The following is a 21,589-nucleotide window of genomic DNA, read 5'->3' as shown; positions in this document are numbered from 1 at the left end:
GGGTAAAGCAGGGGGATCATGGAGGCCAACATCCTGCAGCTGCAAAGATGGTTAAAATATGCTGGAGAAATCCAAGGAAGAGGGCCATGTCCCACGCTACATAGGAAGGCAACCCCCCAACTGTCTGTACCGATCCAACCATGGGGCAAAATCCTTTCTTGATCCCAAATATGGCCTGACCCTGAGCAAAGGAGCAAGACACTTTAGTCAGGAACCTCTGGGTTTACGTCCCAGCAGAAGCATGGGCACAGCCCTGTCACCATCCCAAGCTGCAGCCAACACCCAGTGAATCCCTCCCTCCCGCCCCCTGATGTGCACAGCAATCGGAAGGGGAAAATAATCCCTTCCCAGCCCCTTGTGGCAATGAGCAAAACCTGGAAGCATGAGTTTCACACCCTTTGGGCTACGAAGCATGAGTTAAAAAGCTCAGTCCTTCAGGATGCAGCACTTTGGGCGTTTCTCCCAAGTGCCACTATCCAGGGAGGGGAAATGCTGAGTTGGTGTAACTTAGAGCAGCCCTGAAGCTGCTCTACCTTGCACCAGAGGCTGAGCTGGCAACTGGGGAAGCACAGAGGCAATGCACAGCCACCCCTGCCTCTCATTCCCCCAGACCCGGGGCTGAGTGAGGGTCACCCCATTCTCAGGCAATCGGATGCTAAACATCTGAGCGTTTACAAGACCCCAGGAGGCTCTTGCTTCAAACCAAACAGTAAAGCCAGGTGTTACCTTGCTGCTTGGCAGCCACTTCGCAGGATACACTGGGGACATCGCAGTAGAGGCCTGTCCAGCCACTGTTGCACTCGCAGCGGTACAGGTTGTTGGTCTGCCAGCACTTGCCCCCGTTCTTGCAGGGCGAAGAGTCGCACCAGCGCACCAGGTTCTGGAAGAGAAGGAGCCCCAGAGGTGAAATGAGTAGGGCTGCAGCAACCCAGGACAGGGACAAATCCTTAGCTAGTAGAAACGGTCTGGCAGGATGCAGGTCCGGTCCCGCAGCACTAACAGGCCATCTGCTCCATACCTGGCAGTTGAGGCCGGTGTAGCCCTGCGGGCAGGTGCACTTGTATGTCCCGTAGCTGTCCTGGCAGGTGCCCCCGTTCAGGCAGGGCCTGGAGTCGCACTCATTGATGTCATGCTCGCAGTAGCTGCCTGTGAAGCCGGACGGGCACACGCAGGTGAAGGTGTTGATGCCGTCCACACAGGTCCCCCCGTTGAAACAGGAGCTGGGGGGAGAGCAAACATAGCTTCCACATAAACCGCTGCTCCTGCTTGCTTGGCGTCCCAGCTCCCCAGGCCCCTTGATGCACAGAAACCGGTTCATGGGGAAGTGGAGGGCCAGGCAGCTGAGCCCCTTCCTGAGCTGTCCCTCTCTGAGCTCAGCCGCTAATGCCAGAGCAGGGCATGGGGCTGCTATGTATCTGATGCTCCTGCTATGCAAGACCCCCCAGTTGACTGGATCCCCTCTGAAGAGCCACGTTCTACGCTAAGCTATTTACACGGCAGCCCGGTCCCTTGGGCCAGGCCCAGATCCCACTGAAGGCCGAGGGAGCTTTGCGACTGAAATCACCAGCGGCTTTTCCACCTGTGCTGGTCCAAGACCTCCAGGTCCCACTATGAATGGCCCAGATGCATCTCTGCAGGGAGGCGGCCACTTAACAACTCGGAGAGACTTCCCTCCCCTGGTCTCCTGTCCTCATGAGGGTCCTTCCCACCCCCCACCCCACATACATGCCCCTGGGTATGTCCACTTGCTGCCCCTTGGAGGCAGCAGGGGGTCTAGTCCCCTCCCAGGCCATTACCTCTCGGTGCAGTCGGGCGTGTTGTTCTCACAGTGGATCCCGCTGAAGCCGGAGGGGCAGGTGCACGTGTAGCTGTTGACGCAGTCGGTGCAGTTGGCGCCGTTGCGGCAGGGGTTGCTGGCGCACTCGTTGATGTCCTCCTCGCACTTGGGCCCCCGGAAGCCCACCAGGCACTCGCAGAAGAAGGCGTCGATGCCGTCGGAGCAGGAGCCGCCGTTGTGGCAGGGGTCTGAAAGGGAAACCCGTCCCCCGGCGGTCAGCGGAGCCCAGCCCCGGAGCCGCAGGGGAGGCAGAGAGCTTCTGCTGACGAGCACCCTCCTCAGGGCCGGCCTCGTGGGATGCCCCACGGTGCAGAGCAGAGGGAACTGAGCCCGGGGCGCTGGACACGGGCTACAGCTCCTTCAAGGACATCTAGATACCATGATGTCCACATTATTTCCCACCTCAGCTGCCCCCGGGAGGAGCTGCTGGCGCACAGGCTCAAAGAGATCCCCGTGAAGCAAATCTCCTCTCTCTGCTCTGCACTGCACCCCTGCCTTGCAGCTGCACGTTGCAACGGCCCCACCTGCTCCCGCCTCCTAAATCCTTCCTGTCCGATCCACGCGGGACCAGCCGAACCCCTCTGAAGCCCCCCCAGAGCCATCCCTGCCGCCGCCCTGCATTGCAGCGGCTCTGCTGAGCAGCCCATGCCAGACGCCAGGAAGGACCTCCGCGGCCGCGGGGAACAGCGCCCGGCCCGGCTCTTACTGGGCTTGCAGTCATCGATGTCGGTGTCGCAGTTGCGGCCGCTGTAGCCTGCCTTGCAGAGGCAGCGGTAGCTCCCGTTGGTGTTCTGGCACGTGGCGCCATTGCGGCAGGGGCTCTTCACACACTCGTTGATGTCGATCTCGCACGTTTGGCCTGTGGCACAGATGGGGATGGGGGCTCCTTAGTGCTGCAACCCCCGTTTCCTCCAGCACTGAATGTGTCCTTGAAGGACGCTGCACACAACCATGAGCCGCCGCCTGTTCCCACGGGCGCAGCTGCCAAGTGCTCTGACTCGCTTCTCTGGAAAGGCCCTAAAACTTCACGACCGTCTCAGCCCTGTTGTGATTTTTCTGCATTTTTCCCAACCCGGGGGCCAAATTCCCTTGACAAACTGGGGGAACAGTCCATGGGACAAGGCTGCTTGAGGCCAGGTGAGGCCCTGGCCCACGCGTGGTTAAGCATCAAGACACCCCTGTGAAGGGTTTTATTACCCCCGCAGGAAAGGCGCAGGCTGGAGCGCAGAGCAGCCGAGGCAGGTCACACAGTAAGTGGCAGGGCGGAGGCACACACTCCCAGGTCCCTAATCTAACAACTAGACCTACTCCCAGGCTGCTTCTTATGTTCTCTGAGCTGCAGGGAACAGGACTAGGGCAGGGGTTAAGCCCAAAATTGCTGCCCGGCCAAGAGGCACCTGCACCCTCCCGACACTTGCCCCACGACAGGGGCAGGGGCGCTGGCGATGCTCCCCGTACCTTGCCAGCCCGAGGGGCACACGCAGGAGAAGCTCTCGTAATCTTCCGACTCTCGGCACTCACCCCCGTTCTTGCAGGGGCTGTTGGCACAGGGGGCCAGCACATCCTCACACGTTGCCCCTGAGAAGAGAGAGAGGGATGCATGCACGGGTGAGGCTTGTTGCCCCAGGCATGGGACGTCTAATGCTCCCCAAGAACTCCTGGGCTCCTTCCAGCGCTCAGCTAGCACAGAGCAGCCTGGGCTTCCTCCACCGCCCTCCCGAGTCACGTCAGGATCCCCCCAGCTCTTTGAGAGCCTGACGAGCCTTTGTATAGCGCAGTGACCTGCCGCTTGGAGACCTTCCAGCAGTGAGGTGCTGGGAAGGAGTGTGGCGTGGGGCTATTTCTGCAAGGCTCCCCCACCATGTGAGTGTCTGTGTGTGTGGGGGGGACTGGGAGGGTCTTGGAAGTCCTGAGCTCCCCCATTCCAGCTTCTCCATATTAGCACCCTGCGGTGCATCCCAAGCAAAGCTGGGTGGGAAAAGAAAGTGCTAATGCAGGGGGCATCTTCCTCCTCCCCCCACGGGTCGCGTTTCCTGTTTACACAGCAGCCAAGGGTCCCTTCAAAACCTTATCTTCCCTGTCAGCCATTATCTTCTCAGTTGGCCTCTGCTATTTCCCAGAGCCTTCCCCTCCTCGCCTCCCCCATTTGTCTCTACGGGGACTGGCGAAGGCAGGAAACCGGTCATGGCTTCCTACAATTGTGCACATGTTGCCATTTTGCGCGAGGGGAAGGAAACGGGCAAACAGGAATCAGGTCAGCAGAAATTCCTGCCCCCCCTCGCAGGAATCGGCCGGCCATTATCCCGGTGAGCTGATGTCTGTTTTTCCAAAAGGAGAGTCGGCGGGTAAACAGAGCTGCTCACAAAACAGGTCCCGCAAAGGGGTTGGGACGGGACCCAGATGGGCCGCGGCGCGGTTTCTGAAACAACGCTGTGCCAGACCAGGAGCTGAATGGGCGGCGGGCGGCTGCTGGCCAATGACTTGACTTCTCCCTTGGTTCAGGCACCTTGCCCAAAAGGGGACGGATCCACGCAGCCCACCCTCCTGCTTCCGAGAGCTCCTTCGAGTTTCCTTGTCTAAGGCTGGACTGGGCCGAGCCAACAAGGGATGGGACCGGGCACTCTGCAGGGAGTCCCGGTCACACCAGCCAGGGGATGCCTCGGTGCTTTGCTGGTACCCTCAGTGGCCGTGAGCTCCAAGAAAGTTGGCGTAGCCTCACTGATTTACGCCAGGAGAGGACCCAACCCTCTGTGTGCTGGGCATGGGAGAAATTTCAAGGGCACTAGCGGCTGTTAGTTTATGGACTGCGAAGAAAACGCAGCGAGGAGGCTGCAGCCTTACCCGAGTATGGCAGCAGACAGTTGCAGGTGTAGCCGGCAACGTCATCGATGCAGGTGCCCTGGTTGAGGCAGGGGTTGGAGGCGCACTCATTGATGTTGGTCTGGCAGTTGGGCCCTGCGTTGCAAAAACCAAGCAGGCGTGAGTGCACGAGCAGACCCCTGGACAGACGCTCCCTCTGCAGAAGGGGGGTGGCACAATGGGGAGCTACGGAGGCTGCGTAGGTGGTGGCCGTGATGCGCAGAAAGGTCAGACCCCCTCACAGCCTCCTGGGAAACGCTCGCTTCGCATAAGAGGCAAAAAGCCTACTGCTGCTGCCAGTGGTCCCTTTGGCTCAGGCTGTGCAGACTCCTTTTAGCACTGAAAGTCCCAGGTGAGATCCCACCTTATGACCCATGCGCCAGTGACCCACGTGCCATCGCCTCTCCTGCAGCTGCTGTTCCACAAACCCAGGCATGGAAACGTTCAGTCACAGCGCTCACCCACGCCCTGTGCCATGGGCATCGAGAGCTGCGGCTTTCCCTCAGTTTAGCCCTTACCGCTGAAGCCCTCCCGGCAGGTACAGATGTAGCCACTGGTCATGTCCTTGCAGGTGCCTCCATTCATGCAGGGATTGGATTCACACTCGTTGTTGTTAATGTCGCAGTTGGTCCCGCTCCAGCCCGGGTCGCAATCGCACCTGTAGCTTTGGGAAGAAATCAAGGTGTAAAGCACCGCAGCCAGCTCTCCGCTTCCTCCCACACCTGGCTCAGCCTTCCTTTGTCTTTCTTTAATTAGTAAAATTAAGGCACATGTAACCAGACTCCAGAGCTTTTTGCTAGCACTAGATGATTTGGCAGCTATAGAACTGGAGCTCTGGAAGAAAGAAGCCCGTTAATAAAACTGCATCAATTAACAGACCAGTATTAACCAGAGCAACCAATCACTGCTTGGGCACATTTTATTGGTGCAAGAAAGGTGCAAGGTGCAACAGCCTTTCCTATCCCAAAACCCCAGCTGGAACCGGGTTTAAGGATGCAAATGGAAGTGCCTATGCCCAGTTTACCCAAACCATGGTGGCTGTGGGACTGCTTGGCAGCCTTTGCTCAGGACAAGCCAGGGACTTCAACAGCAGTTAGCTCTCGCATCAGAAAGGGGATCTGGTCACCAAGTCAGATGTGGAAGCCAAGGCCTGGGGGTAGCTTCACATCAAGACTTGGGTGTGTTGCCAGAGCTAAGCTGGGGCCTGAAAAATGAAACAACCATGTGATTCAGGGATTTCCGGAGGCACTAGCAGAGCTATGTGAGCAAAGACAAGTCAGCACCAGCTTGTCCTTCCTCTTACCCAGTGGTTCTCAAGCTCAACAGACTCAAGGCCCTCCTCGGAAAATGCCAGCCCTTAGCTCTCAGTAGTTTCTGGACTAGGGAAAATACTAGAGCAATTCTTCTGTTGCAAAGACCACAGCAGATCAGAACATTTCTGACACGATGCAATCCTGTTTGAAATCCCTGGGTGTGTCTTGTAAATCATGCGTAGGTGTTTGCACACCCAGGAGTATGCCACCCTTAAAAGGATTCTGCGGCACCCCTAGCTGAGAATCACTGCTCTAAGCCTCCGGGGAGCCATTGGTCCCTCGCCCGAATGGGTGATTAACATTCAAACAGCTTCAGTAAAGAACTCCAAGGGCCCTTTGCAGACATACCCGTTAAGTCCATCATTGCATTTCCCATGGATGCAGGGGTTGCTGTTACACTCGTTCACTTCCGACAGGCACTTGGGGTCATGGTACCCTTCGGGGCAGATGCAGGTGAAGCCATTGATACTGTCCTTACAGGTACCGCCATTGTGGCAAGGGTTGCTAGCGCACTCATCAATGTTGATGTTGCACATCCGCCCTGGAAAGAGTAAGTTTAGTAAAGCATCACCTTCTCGAGCCACGATTGCATCCTGGGAGCACTGTCATGTTGGGGGCACAGGGTACGCAAGCAGAACCCCCCCCGGCTGCAATGGAAACTGCGCCTGCCTGGAAGAGCATTTGATGGAGCGGGCCGAGTCTCCCAGGCACACTGTGTGCACCTGCGAGGCAATGATCATCCTCTTCACTTACTCAGATTCACCTGCAGGGAGAGGAGCCATCTTGCAAGCTCCCCTGGCTGCAGGAAGCAGAAATGAAGGGGAGCCATCGCAGCCTGTAACTCTACCTGCCGCGGCTTGATGAAAAGGCCCTATTCAAACCCTTGGGCAGGCAGCAGGACAAAGGGGCTCTGCAATGCCGCAGGTGAGCAGGGAGCCAGCCGGGGTCTGCTCATATCAAAGGACGCACGCATTTTCCAGGGGCGATCAAACAAATCAGTGTGAGGAGGCTGCAACCTGATACCCATGGGACCAATGGAGCTGGAGCCCCATCAACAGCACGCGGTTCCCTCTTTTTAAGTCCCCCACTGGAGCAAGCGGGAGTCCTGGCCTCTGCGGCCAAATGTGAAAGCTGCAGAAGTTAGTGAGGCAGAGCGCTGCACCACGCTCCTTCTCGAGAGCTTCCCGTGCACGTGGTGCCTGACATGCAAGGCGCTGGTGGTGCCGAGCACCTGCCCCTGGGAAGCCCACCCCCTTCATCCTTATCAGGTCCATGGAAAACAAGGCATCTGGAACCAGGCGCCCTTTGGGAATGTCTCTCTCCAGCACCAGGCACCTGCTTCTCTTGGGGAACAAGGCTCAGCACTTGAAAGTCTTCAAATTAATGTTTCCCTGTTAATACTGATCTCCTGCCCACAGGATGCTCTCAGGGACAGGGACTCTCCTTTAACTACATGTGCATACGTGATATTGAGGGCAGCGGGGCCAGGACCCTTATGGAGGCTAGGCCCAGCCATAAGAGAAATACTAATCATTTTGTCCTGTCTTCCCCCATCCCCGCCTGGCTGTGTGTCAGCAGCAAAGAGGCCGGATACGATTCCCAGACCCACCAGCCGCTAGCATGTCTGAGCTGGCACTGGCACTGTTTACGTGCCACCCCCCCTGCAGTGGCCGAAGCCAGGCCTCACCTGTGTAGCCAGGCTTGCAGGTGCACTCGTAGCTGTTAATCTTGTCTATGCACTTGCCGTAGTCGCAGGGGTTGCTGGCACAGTCATCCAGGTTGATTTCGCAGTTGGGGCCTGAAGGAGGAAATGGCACTGGAAGTTTATGAGGCTGCCGGGAATGGACTGGCGTTGCTTCCGTGCCTGCCCATTTTCTCTGCTTCCCCCATTTCCAATACACCCAGGTGAGACCCTGGTGCCGAAAGAGATCGTCACAGGGCAAGGAAAGCTAGCCATCTCCAAAGGAAACCCCCAGGCTGTTTCCAGCCTCTGCCAGACCCCTGGAGACGAGCCCCTTCCCATAGCCAGGCAGTCAGGGCCCTGCCAGCCCCTGTTCACCGCCAGCGCAGGGTCTCCCATGGGTGATCCCCTCACCCGTGGTGCCTTTGAGGCACAGGCAGTTGTAGGCATTGTTCCGGTCCTGGCAGGTGCCCCCGTTCTTGCAGGGCTGGCTCAGACACTCGTTGATGTTCACGTCACAGCGATGGCCCGTGTAGCCTGGCTGGCAGAGGCAGGTGAAGGCAGCGATGCCATCCCGGCAGGTCCCGTAGTGGCAGGGGGCGGGGTTGCACTCATCGATGTCGACTTCGCAGTGGGTGCCAGTGAATCCTGGTGGGGGGAGCAACCGGGGTTTAGCATGCGCTGCTCCCCATTGTGGGCAGCTAGGGGATCCCTCCCCAGCAGGCTCGTGAATGCCTGTGGCCCCTCTCCCGAGGCCCTGGCATGGCATGGTAGAGGGCAGGAGATGAGGAGACTTTTTTTCCATCTACCCAACTTCCCGGGCTGCCTCAGAGCCACCCCTCTGCGAGCTGAGCCTGCGTACGTGGAACAGGCTCTGCACACATAGTCCATCAGATGGGTCTGCGGGGAGCTGGCTGGGGAGGTGGCATCCTTGCCAGCTGCCCCTGCACATAGCTGGGATGGGAGCTGGGCTGAGGAAGCGGTCTGCCCCTCAATCTGCCCCCTCCGCGTAGTGCCTGGGCACCTCACATCCTTTAGGGCACTCATCTTTGTGGCAGCCTTGGACAGGAGGCCAGTGACCTCATCCCTCGCACAAGTTTGGGGACATCTCATCCTCAGTGGAAGGCCCCGGTGACCTTGCAGGCGGGGGCCCAGGGTAGCACTCGCGGCGAGAGAAAGCAGCGCGGAGAGCTCCCGCCCATCCTTGCGAGCGCCCCCCTCTCCCCGGCCAGGCTCCCCCAACGTCAGCTGGAGCGCGAGCCCGGAGGAGTCAATGGGGCCTGGCGGGAGAATGCAGCCAGCGCGCGGAGAACAAAAGCCGCTCCCTGGCGCTCCAACTGAAGCCGCTTTCAGAGCCAGGACGGCTGTGCTTTGTCCCGGCGAGGCACAATGACGGGCATTAAGCTCGCTCCGTGCGGGAGCCGGCCCCTGCACCCGCCAGCCTGCCTCCCAGCGGCACTCGTCACGGGATCCGACGGGGAGGAGGGGGCCGCGCGCACCCCGGGAGAATAGCGCGCCCCTGCTCCACTCCCAGGAGCCCCGGGGGTGGGGAGCGGAGCACAAAGTACAGCTTTGACGACCCTCCATGAAACCCACATAGCAGCTTTTCATCGGGGCTTGGCATTCACAGGACACTAATTAGAGGCCATTCAGCTGGAAGGTTTCTGGCGGGAGCTGCTCCACAAAAGAGCCAGTGTGCGCCACTGGGGCGCCTGTCATCATTTTGTCCAGCCGCTCCTCCGGGCTCACTCGTCGGGCCCGTGGTGCCCGCGCCTTGCTTCCAGCACAGCGGCTGCTTTATGTCCCGGCTCCAGTCGCACCCGGAGGCGGGGGTGTCAGCGAGCGGGAGAGCAGCCCCGAGCAACTGCTTTCGGATGGGCTGGACTCTGGCTGCATTACCAGGTGCCCCATAGCGCCAGGCCCTGCACAGGCACAAGGGACCAGAGCAGTCTGGGCCACGCTGAGCTGACCGCCTGAACATGAGCTGCTGCAAGGCTGGAGAGAAAGCCAAGTCTGTCCCAGGGCTGCTAGACCCTTGGACCAAGTGTGTCAAAGCCCTTTGCACCCATCAAAGGCTGGGCATGGGGCTGTGAAACGCGGGGGCAGAATTCCCCGTGGTGAACTGGACCGGTCCCATGGGATTTGAGGCAATGGGCGATGGATCCAGGGTCTTTCCAAGAATCACAGGGCCAGGAAGGAGACCAAGGAGTCTCTTCCCAGCCTCCTTCCCATGGGCAACACCGCCAGGCCCTCGCCGCCATGGCCGCCTCTCACCTTCGGTGCACTCGCAGGTGTAGGTGTTGGGCCCGTCCACGCACTTGGCCCCGTTTCTGCAGGGCGTGCTGGCGCACTCATCGATGTCATACTGGCACAGGTGCCCGTTGAAGCCTGGGGGAGGACAAGACGAGAGAGAGGGGTCATTTGCACCGCACTGATGGGCTGGGTGGGATACAGAGGGGCCAAAGCCCGCACGAGCACTAGGTGCAGGTCAGACAGCCTGGACAGATGCAGGGCTCCTCCAGCCTCGGCATCAGCCCATCTCAGAGGTGAAGCTCCCCAGGACCCAGCCCAGGCATGGACAAGAGCTCTGGAGGTGCAGGGGGTGGTGGGAGCGTGCGAGTCCGGCTCCATGGACACTTCTGGGGGACGCCTCTCGACTTCCCTGACGATCAAAGTCTCTCTCAAGCCCGGAGCCGGGGCTGCAATCCCACATTTTCCACCCCAGGCTGCGGGTTCCCATAGAGACGCTGTGCGGGGCGGTGAATGGGGGGCTGTGACCCAGCATTGAGAACATCTTATTTACATCTCTAGAGGAGCAAAGCCTCTGAACTTCAAAACCTCCTTTCACAGATTAGCCGGCTCCCCATTCTCCGCTCTCCCCCGTGACTTTGACACCTCATTCAAACCCGCTGCAGGCCCAGCTCCCCACCCCCCCGCTCCCAAATGGGGCCTTTTCAAGTGCAAAGTTGGGGAGGGGGTATTAATCCTCACGCGCTCTCCTTCTCCCTCATTGAGAGCTGGAAGGGCCTCAAATGGCCGGACCGCGATTCCCTTTCCCATCCCCACAGCCCTGCGCTGGCAGCAGGAGTGAGATGAAGGGTGCTCGGCTGGGGGTTGCTGGCAGGGAGCCCCCGTGCCCCTTCTTTCAGCTGGAACTGCCATGCAGAAGGCCTGGCTTCTTCACTAGGACAGAGGCAGGCTGACAGTCCTCACAACTCATGGGCACGGCCATGCCCACATCAGGGTCCACCTGCCTCTAAAGGAGATCCGCCTCGTAGCATGGGGGCTATGACACACAGTATAATGGTTGCAAGTCCACCCACACACATCCACACTCGGTAGATCCACATTCTGTAGATCATCCATGTTCGTTAGATCACCCACGTCCACCTTTGGGAGATTTAGGGGTTCCCTGCAAGGCAGGGAGCAAAGGACATATGTGGCTCCTCTATGTCCTTTGCTCCCTGCCTTTGAGGGAGCTCCTAAATCTACTGAATTCTCCCCAGAATGAGCCATCTGGACGACGGGGGCAGGATTTCTAGGTGGTGCTTCTTCTCCCCCCATAACACATCCTGCATGCAAGGAGGGAGAGGCAGACACCCCTACGGGTGCTCTTTTGGCCCCCACTGCGTTTAGGTGAGCGGGCTGACACCGCCAAAGCTGGAGGCTTTGAACAAAAGGAGAGCCCCCCCCCTCCCACCCCACTCCGGAGAGCTGCCCTGCCCTGCCCTGCGGCGCCTGGATCCGTCCGCCCGGCGCTGCCTCCGGCAGGGGATTACTTCCAGCTTTGCTCCCACTACAAAGGCAGCTGCCGGCAGCGCAGCGATCGATCCCCCGTACCTGTGGGGCACTCGCAGTGGAACTCGTTGATCTTGTCGACGCAGTTCCCGTTGTGCAGGCAGGGGCTGCTGGCGCACTCGTCCGTGTTGATCTCGCAGTAGACGCCCTCATAACCTGCGAGCGACAGACCCACGGCCCCTCTTAGCGTCTGCAGGGCCACAGCCCGGGGGCGGAGGGGAGACCGCTCTGCTGCGCCGGGCATGGGGTCGGCTCGCGGTGCTGATGGGCTGGGCAGGGGGACAGCAGCCCGCTCTGCTGCGGGGTGCGCACCCACTGCTCCCCTAGCAGAGCAGGGTCAGAGTGCCCGCTGGGAAAGGGGAAGGCTGATGGGGTGAGGGAGAAGCCTTCTCTATGGGCCAGTTAGCCCATCGTTGCATGCTGGGGCTGCCAGCTCCCTCCCTGGAAGCAGCTGGCTTTGGCCGTTTTCCCACTGGCCCTGGACTAAAGGGTTTCCTGGTCTGATCCCTGCTGGCTGCACACCCCAGGCCCTTCCCAGTTCCCCTGTCCCTGCCGTGCTCCCGGGCCCGTGGCATCTCCATGCAAGGTTTCTTTACTGAATGCAAAACCAGCGCCGGAGGGCAGGCTGCTTCTGAGTTTCATCCGTCAACAAACCAGTGGCAGGACAGGCCAGCCAGCTCCGCATGGGCCTGCTGAGGTCCCTCACCTGCCAACGGCCTTTGGGTCAGACCCTCAGGGCCCAACCAGCTCACCTGGGTTGGGGCAGGGCTGGCCTTTGAAGCTGGTTCTCAGGTTTAGCTATGCAACCCCCAGCTGGAGTGGGGACCAGCACCCAGCCAGGATGGCTGCGGTGAAAGCCTCAACTAGCCACAGTCCCTAGACCCCATCATACCACTGATGGCGAGTTTGAAAACATGTGGATTGCCAAGTCGTCCTCGCCACTAAGCCACGGCCCCGATTCCTGAATGCACGACTCGCCCAGACCAAAGCTCCAGAGGCAACGGCAGGGTCTTGGCTTAGGGGAGAGAGCAAGGCTGGCCTGGGTGCCCACCTGGCATGCAGATGCACTGGAACTCGCCGATCTGATCCAGGCAGGTGGCATCATTCTGGCAGGGGTTGGAGAGGCACTCGTTGACATCGATCTCGCAGCGGGGGCCCGAGTACCCCTGGAGACACTGGCACTGGAATGAGCCCTGCGTGTTGATGCATTTCCCAGCGTGCTCACAGGGGTTGGCTCCTACCAATGAGAAATACCTTGGATAAAAGCGTCTAGGACGCTTGCAACCATGAGGTCTAGGATCTCCAGCTGCATTGCGTGATGCCCTCCCCACCCCCCTTGCCAGTCTCAGCTGCCCAGCAGCCCACGCACATACCCAGGGAGCACTCGTCCACGTCCTGGTTGCAGGCCGGACCCATGTAGCCGGAGGGGCAGGTGCAGATGGCTTTGCCGTTGACAGGGTTGGTGTCGCAGTTGGAGCCCTCATTGCAGGGGTTGCTGATACAGGCATCGTCCAGATGGCACAACAAACCTGCAGAGGACAGCACGTCAGCATCTCAGGACCGGCTCGGGTGCAAGCATTGTGGCAGTGCCCAGAGGCCGGCTCGGCACCCAGGCCCTGCTGTGCATGGCATGCGACATATCCCTCCCCAAAGAGCTACAGCTTAAACAGAAGGGGATGGACAAAGGGTGGGAGGGGAAACCCAGGTGTCCCAGGACCTGCCTGCTCTTTCTGGCTGCAGACAGAGGGTCAAATTCTTCCCTGAGGGAACCCCCCTGCCTCCAGCAGACCTATCCCACAGCTCAGGATTACAGAGCAGCGGTCAGCCGCCCGAGCTGGCCCTCACCTGTGCGGCCATGCGGGCACTCGCAGTAGAAGGAGGCCACGCGGTCATGACACGTGGCACCCTGGAAGCAAGCGGCCATGGCACAGTCATCGATGTTCTCGCTGCAGTCCTCGCCAGTCCAGCCGTTGACGCAGACGCAGTTGTAGCCGCCGTGGTTGTTGTGGCAGGTGCCCCCATTCTGGCAGGCGTTCGGCATCAGCTGGCACTCGTCCACGTCCTCGGTGCAGTACTGGCCTGCGGGGCAGGGATGGCGGCACACCGGTGAGGCCTGACATATTAACACGGGGCACCCCACTCGTGTGCTCCTGCACAGACGCTGGGCGTTCCCCCACTGGGGTCAGGAAGGATGCTTCCTGCCCCCCGTGACACAGGCAGCCTGCCCAGAGACAAGGCAAGGGGCCTTTTGCCACCCTCTGCAGCATGGCTGGAGGCAGGAGATGACTCAAAATCTGCCCTAGGTGGATTGCTGGGTGGATTTCGCTCCCTTTCCAGCTCAGGAAAACACTGCCATGAGTCTCAGCTGGAGCAGAGTCAGACTCTGTGCTTACCCCTACCCCCACCCAGGGCCGCGTGCTCTCCGTATCCCAGCGGTACCTGTCCACTCGGGAGGGCATTGGCAGTTGTAGGTATTGACTCCGTCTACGCAGGTACCACCTTTCTTGCAGTTGTTCCCGGGGCAGTCGTCGATGTTCTCCTCGCAGTTCTGCCCAGTGAAGCCTGGAGGAGGAAAGGAGGCATCTAAACCAGCCGGCCTCGCGACGCACCGGTGCCGGCTGCTACACGCAATCTGTGGCTGCCCAAGCAGTGCGTCGGGCCGTTTGCACGCTCATGCCTTAAGATACACATCGGTTGCCCCGGACCAAAGGGCAGCAGGTGGGATATAGGGTTTGGGGTCGGCTCCATCCACTACAGTGCCCTACTCCACTACAAACACTTTGCCATAAAATGCTGCTTGCTCCGCTCCAGGGCACGCGGCTTCTCACGGGACTGTCCAGCAGCCCGTATATCAAAATGGAGACCTAATGGCATTACCATGGCTTGAGACCCATCAAGATCGGGCCTACCCCGCGTGACCTCAGCCTAATTATTCCATTGGGGCCGAGCACCACCCGACAGCTGTGGCTCAGCCCAGTTTGGGGAAGCAGCAGGTGCGAGGGTCAGTGCCAGGCCCTGCTCTGCCCCGGTGCTCCAGAGGCACCAGCCTCTCTAGACAGCGCCCAGTTAACGATTCTTCTAGTGCAATAACGAACAAGCAAACCTCATGGTGCAGGTGCCAACGAGCTGCCCCGGGGCAGGCGGCCGCTGGCAGTTACTGATTAACGTGCGCAGCCCGTCAGAGCTTCTCTCCCTGGCTTTGAAGAAAGCCGCTGCATTTCATCTTTGCCCCGGCTGCCTTCGCAGGCTTACTGATGAGAAGCAGGTTCATTGCAACAAGGCGCACACGCTGTCACTAACCGCGGGCATTAGCCAAGCTGCAGCCGCCGGGGCCACGGGACGAGCCCTTCTATGAGCCAGGCCTGCCTGGCAGAGCTGCCCCAGCTCCTATCCGTTTGGCTGGGGCTGATGAAACAGGACTCAATCCCTGAGATGCTTAGATTGAGGTGTGCACCTGCCTGACTCCAGCCCTGGGCTGAAGCTCTTCTCTTCTTCATCCCCTTCATCCAATGGCAGAACCCATGTGCGCGGTCCCTGCTCCCTGGGATGCTCAGATCCTGTCTGGCAGTCACCTTCCTCCCAGTGCCCGAACATTTTCAGCAGGTGCTTGTCCTTCTTAGGAGGTGAAGTACTATATTGACTGTAAACAGTCTGCGGCACAGCCAGGGCTGCAGGGAGCTGGGGCCAGGCAGAAGCTGCACTTTGCAGGTGCAGGAAGATCCCGCCTCCGGTTTGCAATCAAACAGGTTTCCCCAAACCGGCGTGCTGCGTCAGCAGCGGCTTGTGCCAAGCGCTGTATTTTAACTAGGTGGCCACTGGCTTAAACCTGCCACAACCAGCTGCACAACCTAACTGGGACTCACTGGGTATCCAAAAGGCCGCTCTGCACAGGCAAGTAGGCTAGAGAACAGGTCAGGATAGGGATAGTTTCATAGTTTCTAGGGTTGGAAGGGACCTGAGCAGATCATCTAGTCCGACCCCCTGCCATGGCAGGAAAGAGCACTGGGGTCAAACGACCCCGGTAAGGTGGTCATCCAACCTCCTCTTAACGTCCGAGCTTCAGGAGAGGACAGGCCCAGAGGCCAGTCTCCTGCATGCGTTGCGCTAATACTTGGCTTCATTTCATTGTGCCAGCAAAGACCCCAGCCACAGCCCCCAGACAGCCGTGCTTTGCTTTCCTTGCTGCTGCTTCATCCAGGCAAGCACTCTTCAAGGGGCAGGGTTTCCAAAGGGCTGCCTATCCCACCAGACCCCTTCTGCAGTGTCCCTGACAGGCTCAGAGATGCACATTAGCTCCATCACCCCTGGTTTACACCCCACAGACCTGGGGCATGGACACTGAGGCCAGAGAGAGGGGGAGTGACAGGCAGGATTAGAACTCAGGACCCACCGGCTCCCAGCCCCGGGCTCGTCCCGCATCTCTCTATCAATGACGGCCTTGTTCTCCTCCCTCCAGCGCCCGGCCTGGCCCGTATGTAAAGCAATAACCAACTATTTATGGTTGCTGGGACCAGTCCAAAGCAGATAAGGCTGATTTGCTCCTCGTTTTTAAGCAGCTGAATGGCAATAGCTTGCAGCGTTCCCGATACCGGGATTAACTCCTTTTGAACCAGCTGAATGAGTTATGAGCGCGGCAGCTGCTTTAAATGCAAGGTTACGTGCGGCAGAGCTGGCTCGATAGCTCAGATGAGATTGGCCTGGCTCTCGGGAGCCCCGAGCCCACAGGCCTCTCTGGACACTGAAAGGGGACATTGTTTGACGCCCTGCCACGCTGCATACCGGTACATCGAGCGGTATCTTATCATGAGAAATGGCCTCCAATCCTACAGGCCCCTGCAAGAAAGAGCGTGCACTTGCCGTGCCAGACACGTTTCAGCCGGGCCTCATCCGTGGGAGGTGCTGAGGTCAGCACTTGGCCCCAGAGAGCGGTCAGCAATAAGCCGTGGTCACGTTTGACCCCTGGCAAAACAGTTCAGTGCCTTGCGGCCGCGGCTGCAGGTCCCAGAGCCCAGGCCCTCCTGTCCTGTCCTGCCAGGGGCCAAGAGGACCCATTCCCCCAAATCAGTGCATGTGCCACTTGGGTCCCTGCACCACCATCCCTCTGCCCTCTCACAGGCCCTTGATGGGGCAACTCACCCCTGCCAGGCAGACGCCATGGAGCTGCCCGCTTCCCATGGGTGGTCCTGCTGCCCACAGACATGGGCAGCAACCGCTTTGCATGCGGCTACTGCAGCCCCCTGCACTTCTTGTAAGGGTGAAGGAAAGGGGCTTTGGCCCAGGCCTGGGAGGCAGGCGAGGCACAGAAAGAGCAGGAAACTCTGGCAGGGACTGCACACTGCTATGCACATCAAGGTTATCCAGGGCACTAACAGCAACAGCCATTTCAGGAGAGCTCTCAGCCCTCCGGCTTCGGAGCAGAGGCAGACCTGGTGCGGGGCCCACGATCCCAATGCCGTCTGCCTTACCCCTTCCTCAGGAGTGCCTGGGCCTGCAGCCGGACCTTGCATCCAGTCCCGGTACCACCCTTCTCCCCATTTTACAGAAGAGGACACTGAGGTCACAAAGCGAGCCAGGAGAGGGGGCAGGGCTGAAAAGCAGGAGGTGCCACGAACCTGTTCTCTGCTCTCCTCACTAACCGTGGTGCTTTGCTGGTGACAACAGGAAGCTGCAAACCCTCGGGCCTCCCCCTGCACCCATCAAAGATTTCCCAGGCGCCTCCGGCAGCTGGTACTGCCTTTCCCAGGGAGAGGGCAGATGCTTCCTCCTGCTGGGTCTACCGGAGGCAGGTGGAGGAGGCCGATCGGAGGGAAAAGTGAGATGCCATTGGGCTGTTGGCGGGCAGGAAACTCCCGTGCTGCCTTGCTCCGTCTCTCGGGGCTCCCTGCACTGATGTGGGGAGGAAGCTGGGGAGATGCCTCACGTGGCTGAGCCAGGTTACACCTGCTCTCCCCCAGCCACAAACTCTGACCACAGCACGGCGTGGTGATGGAAACAAAAGATCCCCCTGAGGTCAGGGATGTGGAGGGGCCAGCTCAGCCCCTGCCCCGGCTCCAGGGGACCTCATGGCACTGCAGTGGGGCTTGGCTCCAGTAAACAAGGATGAATTCTGCCCGCTCGGTTTTAGCTTCAGGATTTAGCTTCTCAGCTACCCTTGTAAAACCAGAGCCCAACCCTCAGGGACTTGCTGAGGTCTCTCAAGGAGTCAGTGGCAGGGCACGGCCCAGCCCGGAGCTGGTGACCCGTGGCTCATCTGAGCGAGCAGGCACGTACCTGGGAGGCAGGTGCAGTCGTAGGTGGTGTCGCCGGTCTGGCGGCAGGTGCCACCATTTTGGCAGGGCGAGGGGTTGCAGGGCACGTAGAGGAGCTCGCAGTTCTGGCCGGTGTAGGCAGGCTTGCAGGAGCACTGGTAAGTCCCGACCTCGTTGGTGCAGATGCCGCCGTTCTTGCAGACAGGAGTCGAGAGGCTGCACTCGTTCACGTCCTGCTTGCAGTTGGCCCCGTGGAAGCCAGCCGTGCACTTGCAGATGTAGTGGGCCTCGAAGGGGACGCACTGCCCACCATTGGCGCAGGGGTTGGAGGCGCAGGGGTCAGCCTGCTGGCAGGTCTTACCTGGGGGCAAGCAGAGAAGATGGGCATGGGAAGGGCCCTTCTCGAGGCCTTTTGCACTGAGCAACCCCAGGCAGCTGCAACTCCAGGGCCCTGTCACCGCATCCCCACTAATCCACCATCAATTGAGGCCCGTTGCATTCGTTCATCCCTGCTCAGGCAGCACCCCAGCCGCAGCAGGCAGCCCTGGCACCTTGCACATACATGACAGACAAGCCCGCACACCAACTAGGACCTACAACACCCATGCAAGGCATGCGAGACAGCAGCTGCAGCCCTGGTTGCCTGTACCACAGCCTGCAACTCCAGGGCAGGGAGGAGATTTAGGTCTGTGAGCAGTGCCCTCAGGCAGTGAGATGCAGGGGGCAGCGCCCAGCATCTCTCTGCCAGGCCCCATCGCCCTTGATTAAGTAGTGGCCTCCAGGCTGCAAGGAGAGTCTTCTTAGCAAGCAAGCCAGGGGCTGTGCCAAACCCATGGCCCCCAGTCTGTGTTGAGGGGGGGCTTGGCACTGAAGCTGTCCTGCTCTGTGCTGGGCTCCAACCCAGCCCCCCCGGGGCTCTGCTGACTCCTGCCCCTACCTGACCATCCGGGCGGGCAGCGGCACTTGTACTCGGTGAGGGTGAGAAGGTCGCAGCTGCCCCCGTTGCGGCAGGGGTTGTTGAGACAGGCGTTCTCCTCGGGTGTCAGGCAGAGGCTGTCAGTGAAGCCCAGCCGGCACGTGCAGGTGTAGTCCACGGTGCTGCCACGCACGACGGGGTGGCAGGTCCCGGCGTTCTTGCAGGGGGAGCTGAGGCAGGGGTTGGGCAGCTGGCACCGCTCGCCCACGTGGGCAACATTACATCTGGGGAGAGCAAAGGACAGGGAGTCAGAGCCACCCGTGACCCTGAAACAGCAAGGGCACGCTTCTCATCCCCGAATTCTCTGAGGCTGAGGCAATGGGGGAGCTCTTGGACGGGCCAGATACCCTAAGAGCCAAGGGTGGTCCAGGCTGTGTAGGCAGGTGCTGGAAGCACCCAGCCCTGGGCACGTTCCCTGGTAACTGCCAGGGCACAAAAAGCGAAGTCACAGCTGGACCCGTGACCCGAGAGGGGCATCTCCAGCCTGTAGCAGTGGATGAGGGATCTGCGGGGCTAGCGAATGCCCAGGAAGCACTCTGCAGTGCTTGGGCACGGCGCAGCCTGCACCAGCTCCGAAGGACAAGGTGCTATTTTCCCGCAGCCGGACACCCAGACAGGCCCAACTGCAGCCTCGAGGGGACTGAATGCATGCTGGTGATGCAGGAGACAGGAAGGAGGAAGTGGTGAGCTCTGTCTAGCGGTTCCCACCCCCCATCTTGCTATCTAGCGACAAGGCTTTGGAGCCCCGCCTGGGACGGGAGTTTGCCCTTCCTGCTCCAGCCCTCGCCTGCAGCACCCAGCTGCCTTCTCTCAGGATGAGCTCTGCATGCATGGTCACGGTTCCTTTCTCCCCCATCACATCCCTCTCTGGGCATCTCAGATGTTCCTTGTGCCTTGCATTAAGGAGAATTGGGGCCTGCAACCTACGGAGCTGCCAGCTCTCCAGGAGGCCTCTGGCTTTGCAGGAATCTTTTTCCCAGCCCCGCTGTGCCGACCCCACTCTGTTCGTTGCCACCTGTCCCCAGCATTTTCCAGAGTGCAGGCATGCCATAAATCACCCAGACTGCAAAGAGGGGAAGAAGGCCTTCCACCCCGCCTCGCCAAAGTGCAGCCAAGTAGATAAAAGCCTGGGATCAGCGAGAACTGCCCTTCCCAAACCACCCGAGCAGGGAGAACGGGGAAGAAAGGATGAACTCCAGCCCCTTGCCCTGCCCCCAATCAATATCTGAGCTGTCAGGGGCTGTTTCTTAGGGGGAAACTGGCTGGGAATGCCAGCCTGCGAGCCAGATCCGCCAGGCACTGACACAGCTGATATCTAGGTGTGAGATGTGCTCCTCTCCAAGCAAGATCTCTCCCTATGCAGAGGCAGCAAAATGTGCTACATAAGCCCTGCTCTGAGCTGCATGCCAGCTCCTCTGCACAGGGCTGAATTTCTCCCTAAGAGAGGAGGCAGGAATTCAAGAGCAGGCGCTAACTCGCCACCTGCAGGGAGACAGCACCTTGCGCTGGCTCTGTGCTTTTCACTGGCAGATCTCAAAGGAGCTCAGGGACACTGCAGATGGGGGAATGGAAGCATGGAGTTTCCCAAGGTCACATCCACCCAGGCCAGTGGCCAAGTGCTTATAGGACCCAGGGGTACATGTACACACCACGATATTTGCCCTTTCATGCACTGCAACTGCATGTCTGTTTGCACGAGTGGGATTTCCCAAAGTTTTAAAAGTCCTGAGACCCAGCCCAGTGCTCTGCCCACTGGGCTGACAAGCTTTGAACAAACCAGTCTGCAATTGTAAGACCCCAGCAGGGTTGGCACAGTGCTCACAGTGCCCTGTTCGGGGCACATTGAGCCCCTGCCCTTCCCTGAATTATGAGGCAGATCTGAAGATGCCCAGCCTATGCCCGCTCTCAAAATGCCCACCTAGGCTTTCAGGGCCAGTCCCACTGTTGTCCAAAGGCTGTGGCCACTTGCAGCTAGAAAGGGGATGGGAAGGGACCACTTCATTGGGGCTGTGTTGCTTTCTGGCAAACCGAGCACTCTGACCGTGCACGGGGCAGTGCCTGCCTAAGTAATGCCAGCTACAACAACAGGACCCAGCCTAGCATCCCAGCGCTGCATGCACTCAGGCATTTTGATGGAACAGGGCCAAGGAGGGCTGCAAAAGCCCCCGCCTCAGAAATGCTCTGGCTCTGTAAGGGGCCAGCCATTATCCTACCCTCTGCAGCATCCCTTGGCCCAGCAGAAGCCAGTCAGACCTGTGTCTCCCTCCAGTACACAAATCTCTGGGTAACAGGTGTGGCAGGGATACGCTTCCTCAGACATCCCTGGCTTTCTAAACAGCTGTCCAGATCCTCCTTGTAAATAAGCCCTTCCCAAAGTTATTCTCTGAACCAGGGGAGGGCCCTGCCTTCCAAACACAAGCCTGATCCTTATCTCTGCACAACGGCCTTTAAAAATAAAAGAAAAAGACCCATGAAATGGCCACTGGCTCGGCCATCTGTTACCAGAAGCCAAAAGGTCTGAGCCAACTGGCTGCTGAAAAAACAAGCCAGGTGCTGGGAAAGGGGAACATGCTGCTCATGGAGAGCATTTACTGCCGTAGCACTGGGAAGGGAGGGGGCAAGGGGGGGAACGGTGGGGGGCCCTGGAGCAAGGAGGAGACAAGGGCCATGCAGCTTAGTCCCTCATGCTACGCAGGCCCCTCAAACCCCCCCAGGATGCCATACAGGGCTGAGGAATGGGGCCAAGGTCGCGCCCTAAGCAAATGTGGGTACGGCTCTGCAGTCCCCAGACCTCCTTGGTGCCACGGGTTAACACACACCCCGGGAGAAACCGTCTCTCCGAGGAGCCAAGGGGGTGGCTACAGTCCGTGCTGCCTG

General features: G+C 59.5%; 1 protein-coding gene across 1 annotated transcript in view; it reads right to left on the bottom strand.

Annotated features, from left to right (window-relative positions):
* NOTCH1 (notch 1) overlaps window positions 1-21,589 on the bottom strand; it is a gene marked incomplete at its 5' end in the record, with an annotated part of 66,938 nt that overhangs the window by 11,690 nt on the left and 33,659 nt on the right. The window contains 18 exons of the mRNA XM_019510308.1: window positions 727-880; window positions 1,019-1,220; window positions 1,797-2,025; window positions 2,544-2,696; window positions 3,296-3,415; window positions 4,679-4,792; window positions 5,215-5,360; window positions 6,358-6,550; window positions 7,697-7,807; window positions 8,105-8,338; window positions 9,965-10,078; window positions 11,531-11,644; window positions 12,540-12,725; window positions 12,862-13,017; window positions 13,334-13,567; window positions 13,928-14,050; window positions 17,759-18,097; window positions 18,674-18,936. Coding sequence (XP_019365853.1) covers window positions 727-880; window positions 1,019-1,220; window positions 1,797-2,025; window positions 2,544-2,696; window positions 3,296-3,415; window positions 4,679-4,792; window positions 5,215-5,360; window positions 6,358-6,550; window positions 7,697-7,807; window positions 8,105-8,338; window positions 9,965-10,078; window positions 11,531-11,644; window positions 12,540-12,725; window positions 12,862-13,017; window positions 13,334-13,567; window positions 13,928-14,050; window positions 17,759-18,097; window positions 18,674-18,936 — 3,185 coding nt within the window. The remainder of the gene's footprint in view (window positions 1-726; window positions 881-1,018; window positions 1,221-1,796; window positions 2,026-2,543; window positions 2,697-3,295; window positions 3,416-4,678; window positions 4,793-5,214; window positions 5,361-6,357; window positions 6,551-7,696; window positions 7,808-8,104; window positions 8,339-9,964; window positions 10,079-11,530; window positions 11,645-12,539; window positions 12,726-12,861; window positions 13,018-13,333; window positions 13,568-13,927; window positions 14,051-17,758; window positions 18,098-18,673; window positions 18,937-21,589) is intronic.

The sequence above is a fragment of the Gavialis gangeticus genome, unplaced genomic scaffold (genome assembly GCF_001723915.1).
Source record: "Gavialis gangeticus isolate Ggan-Ray unplaced genomic scaffold, GavGan_comp1, whole genome shotgun sequence".
NCBI classification, from domain to species: Eukaryota; Metazoa; Chordata; order Crocodylia; family Gavialidae; genus Gavialis; species Gavialis gangeticus.
This window is presented reverse-complemented; position numbering and strand designations above follow the sequence as displayed.